At 39.5% G+C, this 12,730-nt stretch overlaps 1 protein-coding gene across 4 annotated transcripts in view; it reads left to right on the top strand.

Moving 5' to 3' along the window:
- The window catches only part of NFIB (nuclear factor I B), a 175,253-nt gene that overhangs the window by 160,753 nt on the left and 1,770 nt on the right, over nt 1-12,730 (top strand). For 2 of the 4 annotated variants that reach the window (XM_067316664.1, XM_067316663.1), the window contains exon 12: nt 8,015-12,730. This exon is cut by the window's right edge and continues 1,770 nt beyond it. In XM_067316664.1, coding sequence (XP_067172765.1) covers nt 8,015-8,144 — 130 coding nt within the window. In that variant the 3' untranslated portion in view covers nt 8,145-12,730. The remainder of the gene's footprint in view (nt 1-8,014) is intronic. The other 2 variants (XM_067316669.1, XM_067316665.1) reach the window with 1 other exon arrangement.

Raw genomic sequence — 12,730 nt, 5'->3', positions numbered from 1 at the left:
TTTTTCATATCTGCAATTTTGTGATGAATTTGTTTTCCTAGAAACAGAAGGTGAAGGGAAGCTGTGGAAATTAGTAAGGCTCAATTAGGAAAATACAGTCTCAGGCACTGTGTGAGAGCAAGAGCGTATGCAACAAGTAAACTTAAGACATGACTGAGAGTGAGAGAAAGTGGGGGACAGGGGGAGAGTCTGATACATGAGCTTGAGCCAGGGTCTCAAGTGATTCATTACTCCATGGCTATTAATTCCAATGGGACAACTCATAAGGAACTGCACCGCTGAACTCCTTTATAGCATATTGAGTATTTGCAAGTCTTTCACAGACTGTAAACAAATTTTCAGTGCCAAAATGTGCATTTTAACTCAGATTTTCTTAAATAGCTTTTTATTATTAAGCTTTTTTTTAAAAAAAAAAATCTTTGTTAGTTTTGTGGGTTAACTCTTACTTTAACATTACATTGACACTACCCAGGCAAAAATGCACTAGGTTAGCATTTCCTGCTTTCAGTCTGTTATCTTGACACATAAGTACAGTACAACAGCTGGTTTGTTCCTTGAGCTCCTGAGGGGACTTTTATTCTCAGAGCTGAATTTCCTTCTCAGCTTTAGCTGTAGGGGTGTTCACGTGTTCAACTTTCCAAACAGCACTTTTCCCCCAGCACCACTCTGGGGTTATGATAATAGTGCTGATAAGGCAGTCAAATGGAATAAGCTCTGGTTTGTGAAAGGAGTAGCGGGGGGGGGGGTGGTGAAAATTGGTAAGAATTGCTTTTGTATCACAGGACCTTGCATGTGTTTTGAATCCAGCAAAAACAGCTAAGTAACACATTCAACAGCACTGCTTTTGGCAAACAGGTTTTGGCAAATGCAGACACCTGTTAGAGCAATGATTCTCCCCCCCCCCCCTTCGCTCTGTAGTGTTTGGGAAGAAAAGTATCAATTCAGGCATTGCAATTTAAAAGCAGAAATGCCAAACTACGCTGATGGTAAAAGTATTCACAGAAGGAAAACCTAATGATTTCTGGTCTTTATCAATTTAAGTGGCTATCACTAATAGTTTCACCCAACTCTGTAATACAGAAAGATGCACAGAACATTATGTTTCCTTTCCATCTAGGCAAACATCTTCAGAACACTTCCTAAGAAATTAATTGTATTCAGGCCAGACTTGCATGCTGCCATCCCACAGGAAATGGGTCAGCAATCCATTAAGATGCCATTAGATAATCTAATTTGGAACTTAATCTCTAAATTAACCATGCTCCATACTTGAAGCATACTTGAGAGAAAGAAAAAAAGTTTATGTTTGAATTGATAGGGGAGCCGAAGCGTGAAGAAGGCTGTTTGTTTTTTCTGTAGCTGTGGTCACGTCTCAAGCCGTCTGGTAACCAGGAGAAACCAGACATGATGTAATTCCAGATTGAACTTGAACTTCAGGGACTTAGAATGGGGGAACAATGGACCATAGGAATCAATAATGTCCATTTTCCACATGATTATGTTTGGAGCTTTAAGTTAACCTTTATGGGAGAAGCAGCAAAAACCGCAGTGTGACCAAAATAAGATGATCCAGAAACAAGATGTTAGAGTAAAGAAAACAACTTCAGTAATATTTTCTGAGCAGCACTGCAGATTCCAGCAGGATTAGAAAAGTTCCCGCTCTGCAGTAAATTGGTTGCCTGTTCTGAGCACTCTTTGTTCACTTAGGTAGGACAAACTTAATCTTACATTTCCTGTCAGATGATTTTTGGCAGCACTGTTAAGGAAGGAGGAGCATATTGCAGAGAATTCCCAAGTGTAAACTTTATCTTTAACCCCTTGGTTACTCCAGACTTCTACTTCTGGATCATCTTACCTCCAATTCTTCCTTTTGAAGCAGTAAAGTTACACTTTTTTTCCCCTGCAGTTAGGATTATCTGCATTTAATTATCCTAATTCAATAAATACTTTTAATTGTATTTTTTAAAAAAGTGCTAAGATACAGAACTTAACAAATTGCAGTAGGAAATTGAAAAATTTGGGAAAAAAACATGTAAATGCTACTTTGATTAAGTTTACAACTATGTCTCCTGACATTTTTGGAAGCGAGAATCATAATAAATTTGGAGGAAAAAAAAATAATTTGGATATTTAAGGGAGGCCCTTTTCTAAATCTTTCCTTTGCACATTCCCACAGTTGTTTTCTTCTTGGACCACCACTGTACTCCTGGTTGCATTCTTATTTATGTGTTTCAGTAAGCTTATCTGAAAGTGCAGAGGCTGTTTTCGCAGGCGACCTAGGTGTCTCTGGTAACCCGAGCCCTCACTCTCCATGGTTTGGCCCTATGGGAGTGGGGTGTCCAGCCGGCTGTAGCCCCCTGTGTGCACGTGTGTGTTTGCAAACCTCCTTCAGCCCCGTCCTCGCACCAAACTCATGTGCACAGGTGGTCCAGAGCACAGAATGAGCACACAGAGTTTCTCTGGGCCCTATTTCTGTTATGGACGTATTTTAATATCAGGCGGCTGTGTGGCCTCTCCCTGACCCTTTTTTTAAGCTTTTTGTCACTCTGTCACAAAAAGAGGTCTGCAGGGAAAAGAGACAGTGTCACAACAGCAGAATCCCCCTTTCCCTCCTCCAGCCATAAGTCAGAAGGTCTTCACCTCCTCCATTTGCTAGACAGATGGTATGTGCCCCACTAAACTATGAAAGTCTTATAAGTTAAGCAGAGATATACTTAATATGATATCTCTTGAAATAAATACCCACCTTGGAGGTAACATTTGGCAGCTGTTTAACTGCAGATACCAGTGCAATGCAGAGAGTAGCAGAAGTACTGCATTAAGTAGATGTTGAGGGATGGTTATTCATTTGGCAGAAATGTGTGAGTTGAAATTTGGCCAGGGCATGGAGGTTAGCACAATTGCTCTTCCAAAGTTCATATGATCATAACAATTTGAAATGGTAGAGTTCCCTGTATTTCTGTGGGGGAGCACTTGCTTAATTTAGAGTTAGAATAACCTTGCTTGATGACTCACTTGTGACATTTCTGTCAACATCAAAGGCATTTATACCTCTTCCGGCCAAAGACTGGCCTGGTATGTTGTGGTTTACCTTGGGTAAGCTGGTATGTTCATGCAAATGGCAGTAAGGCTGCAAGAAGAAAATACTGTTTTAGAAGACTACTGTTTTAGTAGGAGACTTTCTTTTCCAAATGGTGCAATACTCTTATAGGCTTTTGAAAATTTTGAAAAGATACTAACTGGTGGAAAAAAAGAATATTAAAATGCTTCCGATTTGCTCAAGTCTGATTGGATTTATTCTTTATTGTATTCATTTTTTTTAACTTTATTATTGTCTTTATGCTATTATAATCTCAAAAGTGGACAGTATATACCTTTAATACTGGTACTGCTAGTGGTCCATTCCAGTAATATTTTAATCAGAGCTTCTTGAAAGAGCAATCATTATCTTTAGAAGGAACTCATGGCAGAAACCTTGATTAAATTAACATGTTAGAGCTGTAACAGAGAATGTTAACCCTCTAGGACACTTGCAGAGTTTTTCTTTGCTGTTTTATTACATTTGAATGGATAAACAAATTATACTTGCTGTGGATAGACAGGGGAATGATGCCTGTATAGCACATCTGATACTGATAATCTAGATATGGTGAGAGAACACTGTCTCAGCTAGTAATTTTACTCTGAAGTATAAAGCTTCAGGATGGTGGTCTTGCAAGCCACAGTCTCTCTCACAAGGGCTACTGGTCTGAATCTCACAGGCAAACTGTAAGCCATGTCTGATGGTGCTTTTCTTGTGATTTTGTTCAAGACATCGTCTAGAGCAGGTTGGGGGGTGGGGGGGTAGGTCTCGTTTTATGTTCTAAGTGACAGGTATTTATACTATAACCTCTGCCAGCCCAGGGCTCCACAGCTTTCTTCGGGAAAAGTGAGCTGGAGAGTGGAGTAGACATGTTTTTTTTCCAGTCATACGTACAATGCTTTTTTTTTTTATCTGGAGGAGCAGGCATCTGGGCAGAAGGATGTCCCTTTAGCTTCTGGAGGGACAGCCAGGTCCCGTGCGCACCGGGCAGCGGCAGGGCTCGGGTGCACCTCGCTCTTCCCCTGTGTTGCGGCTCCTGGTGAGCAGAGAAAGAGCATCGCCCCTGCTTTTCTGAAACTACGGGCTGAAAGCTTACTTGGGTCTGACACAGACCACCAAACGGTGTGGTGAAGGAAACCCCTGGCAGAGTTTGTTCTGCAGTTAGTGTTAACTGGTGCTTTTGCTAGGCAGCTCTGCGGAGAAATCACAGATGGCTTTTGTGGTGGAAACTCAGCTCTCCTGTTCTCACAGAAGATCGCTTCAGAGCAAGTTTGAGAAAATCGACAGGGGATATTGATCTCCTGGGCTCTCAGTCTGGCTCGCATGATGGGCACTAGCCTTGTTTTTAGTTGCACGCAGAAGCCCTGAGGAACTGCAAAGCAGGGTGTGGCTCATATGGCAATTGAAAATTCAGCTAAATTTGCTCTAAGTTTTATGGGAATTTTATGTGGTAATGTGGGATAGACAACTGTATATTTGCAGCTTAGCAAAGCCTGAGTTACACTTTGGTTATTCTTTGGCTCACGGCCATTCTCAGAGCACTGAGCCATGATTAGTGCTTCATTGTGCTGTTTATGTCAATAATTTTGATTCGTGTTTCCTCTTCGTTTTGCACTAAATACTTGGTGCTGGTATCAGGACTGGAGTGTCCCAGGATGCGGTTTCATCAAACTGCAATTTGATAATTCCTAAAGTTTAGTTCCTAAAGAACAAACCGAGCTCATCAGGCTTTGAAAATCCCATCCTTGCTTGCTGCGGGTGAGACTGAGGTGCTGCCCAGGGGACGAGTGTAGGTCAGAGACGTCGGGACGCCTGAGCAGCGGCTCCTTTTGCAAACACGGCGCAGGAACGGTGCGTCCGTGTGCTGGCACTGCGGGAGCGCAGGCAGGCTCACCATGTCCTCCAGCCGTGGGAAGGCAGCCCTGGAGCAACCATCGGTGTCCCCCAGTGCTTGACCCGCACACCGCGAGTAAGAGGCTTGTAAAACTCGTGTGGGATCTGCATAGTGTTGACGTAGGAGATTTATTCCTCCCTGAGGATTCATAAGCAGCACTGACAAATTTATTGCGCACTGCGTTTTTGTCGTGGTCATAATATAAGATGGCAGGTTTGAAAGGTTTAAGTAAACATCTATATTAAATTTGTTAGTCATATGGCAATGACAGTCCTATTAGTCACTTGCTACAATTTATTTTTATTGAGCACTTTCCAAAATATCAAGATCTCTGTCTCCTCTATAGGAAGTACTGGATAAGAAAGCTGTTACAAATAGTAATTTGTTCTTTATCGGCATTAACTGCTTTCCCTCATCCACTGTAGACATTAGAAGGCTGTCAACTTTAAAACAACAAAAAGTCACATTAACATCCAGCCACTGAAGTGCATTGTAATTCTCCAGAAAGATAACCTGAAAGCAGTGTATCTAGCCTTTGCAACAAAAAATGTTTTAATATGTAATACTCTGTTGACCTGACACAAAATTTACATTCTTTTAGTTACTATTATATTTTGCGTAAACTGGCTAAACGCTGTAAATCCTGTGTAACGTAAAGCACTGTACACTGTAAAGCATGTATGCAAGCAGATCTTAAAAAACAAGTCTGCTTTTTTGTTTTGTTTTGTTTTCCTTTATTTCTATTTCCTATTTTTACAAATCCCTATACTTGGAAGTGATTTCTGTTGTTGCTGTTATTTCATAATTTACTTCTTAGCATCACTGAAATCCAAAGAGATAAGAACAAGAAATGCGTTTTCAAACACAAATTATGAGGGAAGATGAAGAATAAGTTGAAACAATAAAGTCTTTCCAATGTTCTGGTTTTGAATACTTTTTAAGAACCATAATCTTTTCATCAGAGCATATTGGACAAATCTGTCATGAATAAATGGGTTTAAGTCTTTGCAATTATTTTAACATTTGTTATAGAAATATGGAGTTTGAATTTCAAAAAGGAGATATTTCTTCAACAACAAAAACTATTGTATTTGGAATAGTCAGCTGGATTTTTTTAAATCTTTAATCAAACAGATTAGCTGATCTTATATTTTGAAAATACAGCAATTATTTTGTTAAAAAAAAAAAAAGATTAAAAACCCTTGATTTTCAGATAACCTTCAAGAATATGCCCAACTGAGAAGAAAAACTATTGAATCTTATTATTACTTCAGACATATTACAGACATCTTAGGGTATCCATCCTTTTTATAATTCCTTGAGGATAAAATGAGTCCTGCACCCTTCAGAGTTTGGCCATGACTGAGAAGTGTGTGCCAGTTTTTCCACACTTTGGTGTGTAAAGCAAAGCTGTTAGGAATACAAATAGTAAATCAACAGGTTTAGGAAGGTGAAGAATATTGAACAGCAGTAGATGACAGAAGTTACTGCTATTAATTTTAGTATGAATCACCTGAGGAACATGTTTCCTGGATTTTACAAAATAAGTTGACCCCTCTCTTCAGCATTCACAGAGCAGCAGCCGAAAGGATTACATAAATCTGCCAAGCAAAGTGTAATTATTATATATAAATTTAAAGTAGTTAGAAAGGGTCTGGTTTCCTCTTAATGCCTGCTGCTAGCATTACCCGGCAGTGTACAGGCTCATCCATGGAGAGAGTACTACAGAGGGGTGACCAAAGAAACGGAAGAAAGAAAACTTGTAGTGTGCAGCCCTCACAAAAATATATCAGCATTTTCAGATTTCAGAAGCGTTATCGTGAAGCATATCAATCTAATCCCAACATGTATTTCCAAGTAAGGAGGTGTGTTTGTACACGTATCCGGTGCGGAGAAACACTCAATAGGACACAATGTGAAGGAAGCATGTGTTTGCACACTGTGTGTCCAGTTTTGTTTTTACTTGCTTGGTAATGATTGCTGACATAATGATGCCATTTTCCTTCTGAATAAATTTGACCAGACTTTCTCAAAAGCCCATTATTTCTGAGTTGCCAGAAACACATCTAAGTAAAAGGCTGCTCAGGGTCTGCTCTGGCTACTGAATAGAGGCAGCTCAGGCCTCCTTTCTTTGAGTGCCCGTCTCGCAAATGCTTTATAGTGAGTGCAGTACCTATTACTAGTCAGTACTTGGTAAAAATGTGAGCGTCGTTGGGACTTAAACGCCTCAGTGACGTAGGTGCTTTTGAAATGGTGATTTAAGCTTCAAAGTCATTGAATTGTCTTTGAAAGTATTTCCTTTCTCATAATTTAGTTGAAAAATGTATGGTACTCATTGCTACCACTGACAGCAAGTGTTTACATGACTGGGCTCCATGTTATCCCGTGTTCCTTAGGCACTGATATTTTTCCAAAAATATCTGGAAAAAGTATATATATTTTTCCCAGTATTAAAGCTCTTCTAGTCCAAGCCGTCTGTTCTACTGAGGACTTGTGCACCTCAGAGGCACAGTTTGTGATTTGAGAGCGAATAAACTGCTGGCATGCAAGAGAGTAGAAAAATGCACAGAGAATTTAAACATTGAACCTTTATTTCGTGTTCTTGAAAGGAGCAGTCTAACTTGTACACTGTAATGAATTTCATTAGCTAGCTCTTAAATAATATCTGTGGTTCCACGTGGTGTCACATATATGGTTTAGCTGTATATCTGCTCTGCTCCCTTGCCTCTGGAATTTTTTCATAGATAAACAAGCAATTTAGTGTAAAACAATCATAACACTACTTGCAACTGAGGTTGACAAAATTACTTTTCTTCAAATAAGTTACGCTTTTGCATATAAAACTCTGTATAGTTGAAACTCAAGTGATATTCACAAATTTGGTTTCTTATTTTATCTTAAATGGTGTTGTTTATAATGAATATCGCTTTAATCCTTATTCAAATTCATCGTGTTCTGGTTTTTGCAACATGCTTAATTTGTGTTTCATTTTCTCTTTCCCTTTCTCTCTCCTTGTCTCTTTCCCCCCTTTTCAACAGTCCTGGTACCTGGGCTAGCTTGGTTCCTTTTCAAGTATCAAATAGGACACCGATCCTGCCGACAAATGTCCCAAATTATGGTTTGAACATAATTGGAGAGCCTTTCCTTCAAGCAGAAACAAGCAACTGAGGGAAAAAAAAAAAGAAATAAAAGCAAAATTAAAAAAAGAAAAAAAGAAAAGAAGAAAGAGTGAGAAACGAAACTGAAGAAAGAAGAAAAATAGACCAGCAATTGCAGCACTTACAATCATTAATTCCCTTACGGTCGAAACTGTAATGACATACAGAGGGTCGATGATATTTCAGTGATGGGTAGAATGCAGCCCCTGCTAAGTAGCCTTTGTTATATGAAGTTCGCTGGGAAATAGATGTTCTGTCTCTGACAATATATTTTAACTGACTTTCTAGATGCCTTAATATTTGCATGATAAGCTAGTTTTATTGGTTTAGTATTCTTGTTGTTTACGCATGGGATCACTATTCCTGGTTATCTCACAAAACAAAGGCTAGGCGGCAGCAACAGAGCTGCAGGAGGACAAGGGCCGTGAGCCAGCCATTTTCTCAACACTCTGATTTCTAAATGTTTTAAAAATAAGCTCTGTAGCCTTTAGTTGTCAGTATGGATTTATTAAACTTTGGCCCTTCACCAAGCCTTTTCTAGTGTGTTACCCAGTTTGAAGTTTTCAAAGTCAGTATGAACACACAGGCTCTATGGAAGAAATGCCTCTACGTAGGTAAAAGTGTTATCTCCTCATGCAACAGTAAAAACAGAAAGAAAAAAAATGAACATTTTCCCCAGTAAAGAAACACTTACAGAGGCAAGTGCAATTTAAAAATCATATCTAAGGGGTCATCATTATAAGTCCTTCAGCCCTTGGACTCTAAATTGAGGGGATTAAAAAAAGAATTAAAAATTACTTTGAACAAATTTATTTTTCCCCTCAGTTTTTGAGGGCATTAAAAGGCATTAAATCAAGACAAATCATGTCCTTGAGAAGAAGAAATCAATGGAAACACAGCACTTATGTTGGTTAGCCGCTGCCTCCACAGAGGGGTAGGATTTATTTATTTAGTTACTGGTTGCATCAAGAACCCATAGGGTTTACGTATGTTTCTGTAAAATCTGCATCATAGAGACAAAGAGACAGGCAAATCCATGCCACAAGGACAAAGCTTACCGTTTACAAACTGGGAATACCAGGATGGGGATACGTTATATTTAAAACAATGCACTCTTAAAGTAGGTCTTATTACAGGGTGCTGAAAACTTGCATGGTGCTTTCAGAAATTAGCCTTGTTCAACAAATTTCACATATTGACAGAATTATAATGTGCATGGGCAGACAAATTTTGCCTTTATGTCTCTTTAAAAAAATAATCAATTAAAATACTCTTTCCAGTAATCCTAATTTGCACGAAGATATAATGTCCACATTACGTGCCTTGCCTTGAAATCTAAAAAATGGAAAAAAACAAAAAAACAAAAAACACAAAAAAATTGACATCACTACACTTGTTTTGCTGCATTTATTATCATTTTAAATCTTTACCATTTTTATGACAAAATATTTTGTACTCCAGATGGGAAAAAAGTGTGACATCATGGATTTTTTAGACAGTTATACCTTTATCTCACATTTATAAAGCATATCATGGCTGTGTATAGTTGCCGCTTAAAAATTGTAATCGACCAGCAATATTTTCAGTATTTTGGTGTTTTTTCTATTAACCTTTCATGTTTTTCATCTTCCAATTAATATTTGGGGGGGAGGGGGTTCAAATTTATACGAATTATGCAATACCAAGTTTTGCCTATGTAGGTAGTGCTTTTAGCTGTATTGGTTATTATAGGTAAGTACACAGATTTAAAAGAAAAAAAAAAGAATAATGTATGCTTTTTTTGTTTGTTTTAATTGACCAAAGTGGGTACTGCTATTTTTGCAGTGTGATGAGGTCCTTTTGTGTACTGAGAGATGGACAGGGGATTTTTTTTTATACATATATATATATTCTGGGGTGGGTGGGGAGGATTTTTAACACTTTACAGTGTAGCTGTGAAGCAGTGCACCCTTAGCCAGGCAAGGGCTGCAAAGCGACTGTTCTGCCTACTGTGACAAACTTTCAAATCGGTTCCCTCTTTTTAACTTCCCACCTGGGGTGCAAGCTGAAATCATTTCTGGATTTAAAAAATAAATAATGGATTCTGTTGGAGGCAGACTTGACTTGAGGAAATTGTTTCACTTTAAATTTCCTTTTTTTTTTTTTTTAATGAGAGAGAAAGAGAGAGAGAGAAAGAGGTCAAGACCCACGGCGAAATGAAGCCTTTTCCATTCTGGCAAAGATACTGCATCCTAAAGTGTCCGTTTTAGAAGACGTTTTTAGCTCAGAATGACAAAGAATGTTTGCTTTGTCTAGGAAATGCACATACAGGGCCAAAATCTCTGCTGGTGTAACTCCATTGACTTCAGTTGACTCCGGAGTTGTTCCTGCAGAGAATTTGACTCCCTTAGTCTACACGACTGGTAAATATTCTTCTTTTTTTCGTCTGTGTCAAACTTTTTTTGGGGGGTGGGGGGTTGTTAACACGCAGCGTGTGAGTTGCAGCCTTCTGCCTTTCGCAGCGTCTTCGCAGGCAGCAGGTCAGACGGAGAGCTCCGGACTGCCGTGCGGACGGAGGTTTTGAGCGCGTGGACTTAGATGGCAGTGTAAATAAAAGTTTATTTCCAGTACAGTCAGAGCTTGCCGATTAGCAGGGGTCCTGCAGCTGGAGACCTTCTGCACCCTGGGGATCCCCGCTATGCACGGCTCAGCGTGGGGTGCGCTTTGAAGGCAAACCCCTTCTTTTGTGTGCGAGCGGAGGTGGGAGCAGACCTGTGAAAACAGGGCTCCCTGCAGGACAACCCAGCCCCTGCAGCCATGCCTACGCGTCACAGGTTTCCCTGGAGCCTCCCCCCGCGGCCAGGAGGTCCGCTGGCAGGGCGTTTCGGGAGAAACGAGCGCAGGCAAGGCTGGAGAGGCTACTGAGAGAGAAGCTGTAGAAAAGAAAATCCTTAAGATTTATATATAGCTAAACTGCATAAATTAAAAAAAAAAAAAAACCAACTTTATGTTGCTCTTTTTCTGAGCCCCATAGTAAGTGAATTCATTCACTAAGTACATGGCTGTTAAGAGCGAGGGAGAGGTAGCAGACCCACCTGGAGGTATCTCAGGCTCTGGCCTGGTAAGGTGAACCATGTATTGCCCCTTCAGCACATCACTGTTAGGGAGCGCAGGTGTGTGCAGGGGACAGCCCTTGAGTAGTGCCCTTAGCAAGGCGTCGTCCCCTTAAGCTCTTGATAGCACAGCAGGATGAAGCGGAACAAGTTCAGACTTTAAAGTGCAATAGTCAAAATGGGGATTATGCTTGTAGGAAGATGGGTGGTCTTAGCTGAGCTTTGCTGTTATCTCTGACCTCTCTTATGGAAAAAAAACTGAGCTTGCAGATGCAATATTTTTAAAAGCAAACTGCTTCCATGTGAGTGAATTGGTTTATTAAGCAACTGTGGTTTTTTTCCACCTGCCTCTCTAACAGAAGAGCCGGTTTTGAGGAAAACGAGCTTTTCATTTATTGTGTGTGGGTTTGGTTTTTTTTTAAGCTTAGAAGTCAAAAGATTGAGAACTCAAATCCAGTCTCTGGCCTCCTCCTTCACCAGGAAGTGTATTCTGACTAAATCAAGCCACCCCGTTCTATGTGCACTGTTCTGCCTTTATTAAGTTGCTTTGCAGCCCTGGCCTCTCGGCTGTGCCACTGAAGTGTGTTTCCCCTGGAGTGACGTGAACGTTTGAGGCTTGACTAAGGAAAAAAAAAAAAGGCAGTGAAGGAGACTGTACATAAAGACATGGCAAAAATATTAATTATAGCAATATAATTGTGGGGTGATGTTCAGGTGGGCAGCTCCATTGAAAATATGTGAATGAATTTGTGAAGCTGCAAGTAGCGAGAAGAAAGGAGGATCTTCTGAATGAACCGCCTACCTTGTAGACAGTAATTTGTACACTGTATAGTTTTGTTAAGAATTTTTTTTTTTAATTAAAGTACCCTTGTTTGTAAAGCTAACTTTTTAACAATTATAATGGAAATATATGTCATTTCCATTTTTAAAGTAAACAAGAATATTCCTTGTTTGGAAACTGGACTTGGGTTAAAACTCTCCAGTTTCTTAATTTATGTATTAAAAAAAAAATCTGTCCATGTTAGGAGTTATTTCGCAGATTCCTGTGCTTGAAAAGCATAGGTTACTAATCCTTTAAAAAAAATGTAAATGGAGAAAAGTTATATTTTATGAAGGTTATTTTGTTGTATTTAGTATTGGAAAAGTTGGTTTTCAGAGCATTTCAAAATGTTGGAAGCACCACTGTCTTTTTATTAGTATATATGGCCTTTAGCAAAAGTTTTTGTGATTGTTACATGATGGTATTTAAGATTAGGTTCACAGAGCAATTCAGGATAGGCAGAGAACTAAAACAGTACTTATGTCTCACATAGCTGTGTCCTCAGGGAGCAGAATTTTGGATTTGCAACTTGTAGCTTCATAAGGACTTAATGAAAGAGATTGCACAAGGACATGCTCAGCCGTGACACCCGAGTGTGTTCTGTACCTAAATCTAAATTATATTTACTGTGTGAGATTATGAAGGCTGCAGAAAGTTATCCCATATTCAGCATACAGTATTCAC

The sequence above is a fragment of the Apteryx mantelli genome, chromosome Z, assembly GCF_036417845.1.
Source record: "Apteryx mantelli isolate bAptMan1 chromosome Z, bAptMan1.hap1, whole genome shotgun sequence".
Taxonomy (NCBI): Eukaryota; Metazoa; Chordata; class Aves; order Apterygiformes; family Apterygidae; genus Apteryx; species Apteryx mantelli.
This window is presented reverse-complemented; position numbering and strand designations above follow the sequence as displayed.